This window comes from Apis dorsata, unplaced genomic scaffold, assembly GCF_000469605.1.
Source record: "Apis dorsata unplaced genomic scaffold, Apis dorsata 1.3 scaffold_326, whole genome shotgun sequence".
In the NCBI taxonomy this organism is placed as follows: domain Eukaryota; kingdom Metazoa; phylum Arthropoda; class Insecta; order Hymenoptera; family Apidae; genus Apis; species Apis dorsata.
Window position 1 is genome coordinate 372,056 of NW_006263594.1, and position 1,640 is coordinate 373,695.

General features: G+C 45.9%; 1 protein-coding gene across 1 annotated transcript in view; it reads left to right on the forward strand.

Annotated features, from left to right (window-relative positions):
• The window catches only part of LOC102674694, an 8,009-nt gene that overhangs the window by 6,245 nt on the left and 124 nt on the right, over positions 1–1,640 (forward strand). The window contains exons 7-8 of the mRNA XM_006617790.2: positions 804–1,210; positions 1,279–1,640. Coding sequence (XP_006617853.1) covers positions 804–1,210; positions 1,279–1,640 — 769 coding nt within the window. The remainder of the gene's footprint in view (positions 1–803; positions 1,211–1,278) is intronic.

Below are 1,640 nucleotides of genomic sequence, written 5' to 3' on the forward strand. Positions count from 1 at the left end.
ATTTATTTTACTGTATCATATATAATTTACCTTATTTGGTGCAGTTCATTGGCGACAATAAACGTGCAATGCCTACTACTTGCTTGCTTTTTTATTTATTAACCCCCATTCTTTTCTTTCACTCCTTCTCTCTCTAACTAATTCTCCTCCTGGTATTCTTTTATGGAATTTTTCGGGCAACTACTTTTTTTATTATTATTATTATTATTATTATTATTTTCAGTGTTTTTTGTCTCTCAATTAATACTTCTTCTCTTAATTCGAATCGAATTAAACGTTAAACGGTAAATTTCGTCGAGAGGTATATGGTTGATCAAATTATCGAGAATAAAAAATCGTTGTTATCGAGTTAGGAATTAAAAAAAAAAAAAAAAAAAAAAATTAATATTCATCGAAATTCGGAAAATTTCGTTCTTTCTTCCATGCATGTAAGAATTCGATCGCTTCGATCGATTTTCTCTTGTACAACTGAGGATTTACATTAATATTAAATAACACTATCTTTTATCGATCTTTTAACAGTTTACACCACTCGACTCAAAAAAGCGTCCAATCTCATCTTCACGGTTTGTGCTTGGACAAACACGCGAATGAAACATGGTATAAAAAATAAATAATCTAAATTACAAATTCGGACGAAACACGAATAAAAATATATTTTTATCCCAATTTTCACGCGCCAACCGAACGAACGAATCATTTGACGATCGATGTCCAAGCACAAACTCGATCTTACACCCTCCCCCCCCCCTTCCGTTAAAATCCTGTGCTAACTGGGCCTTCGTTTTTTGTCTCGAACGCAGCCCAAGCTAAACGGAAGAAGAAGCAGCCGAGGCCGTTGTACAGCATCGAGTACTCGCAGCCAGAACCGGCGATCCACGACGACAGCGTGTCCCCAAAGCCGATGACGCCTCGAAGAGTGAAGAGGAGGTCCGTGATCTCGCGCGACGGGACGAGGAGGTCGAGCAGGAGGAGCTCGGTGAGGCAGTCGCGCAGGAAGAATCCCGTGAACAGGATAATGGACCACCAGGAGAGCCTGTACGCGAACACGACCGCCAGCAATCTCACGAATCAGAACGTGAACTCGTTGTCCCAGGGCACTCTCAACTACGACCGTATCTCGATGAGTTGGGACAGGGACAGGAACTCGAACTGGCAGCCGGAAGCTGTCAACATGGCCGTCTCCTCCCCCGCGCTGTGGAACAATANCATCATCCTCATCCTCATCATTCTCATTCTCACCACCACCACCACCACCACCACCACCAGCAGCAGCACCCTTCGAGCCAACAGGATTCGTCGAACAATTACTCGAACTCTGGGAGCGGCAACGATTACACGGCCGCTGGCCAGACTTATCCCAATTGGGACGCGAACAGCTCGACCAGAAACCTGACCGACAATTGGCAGCCGGGCGAGTTGAGCCCGATGCAGTGGCAGGGCCAGAGCAACCCCACCTTCCAGCAGACGAGCACCCAGAGCTTGAACGGGGAGGATTTGGATGACATTTACAACAATCGGCCGGCGAGCGCGAGGTCGAGTTACAGCAATTATCACGGGGTAAGGGCCACCCCCCAGGTTCCGAACAGGACCGATATAGTCAGGCAGAGCCAGAGACAGTTCGTGCTCAGCGGGCCTCC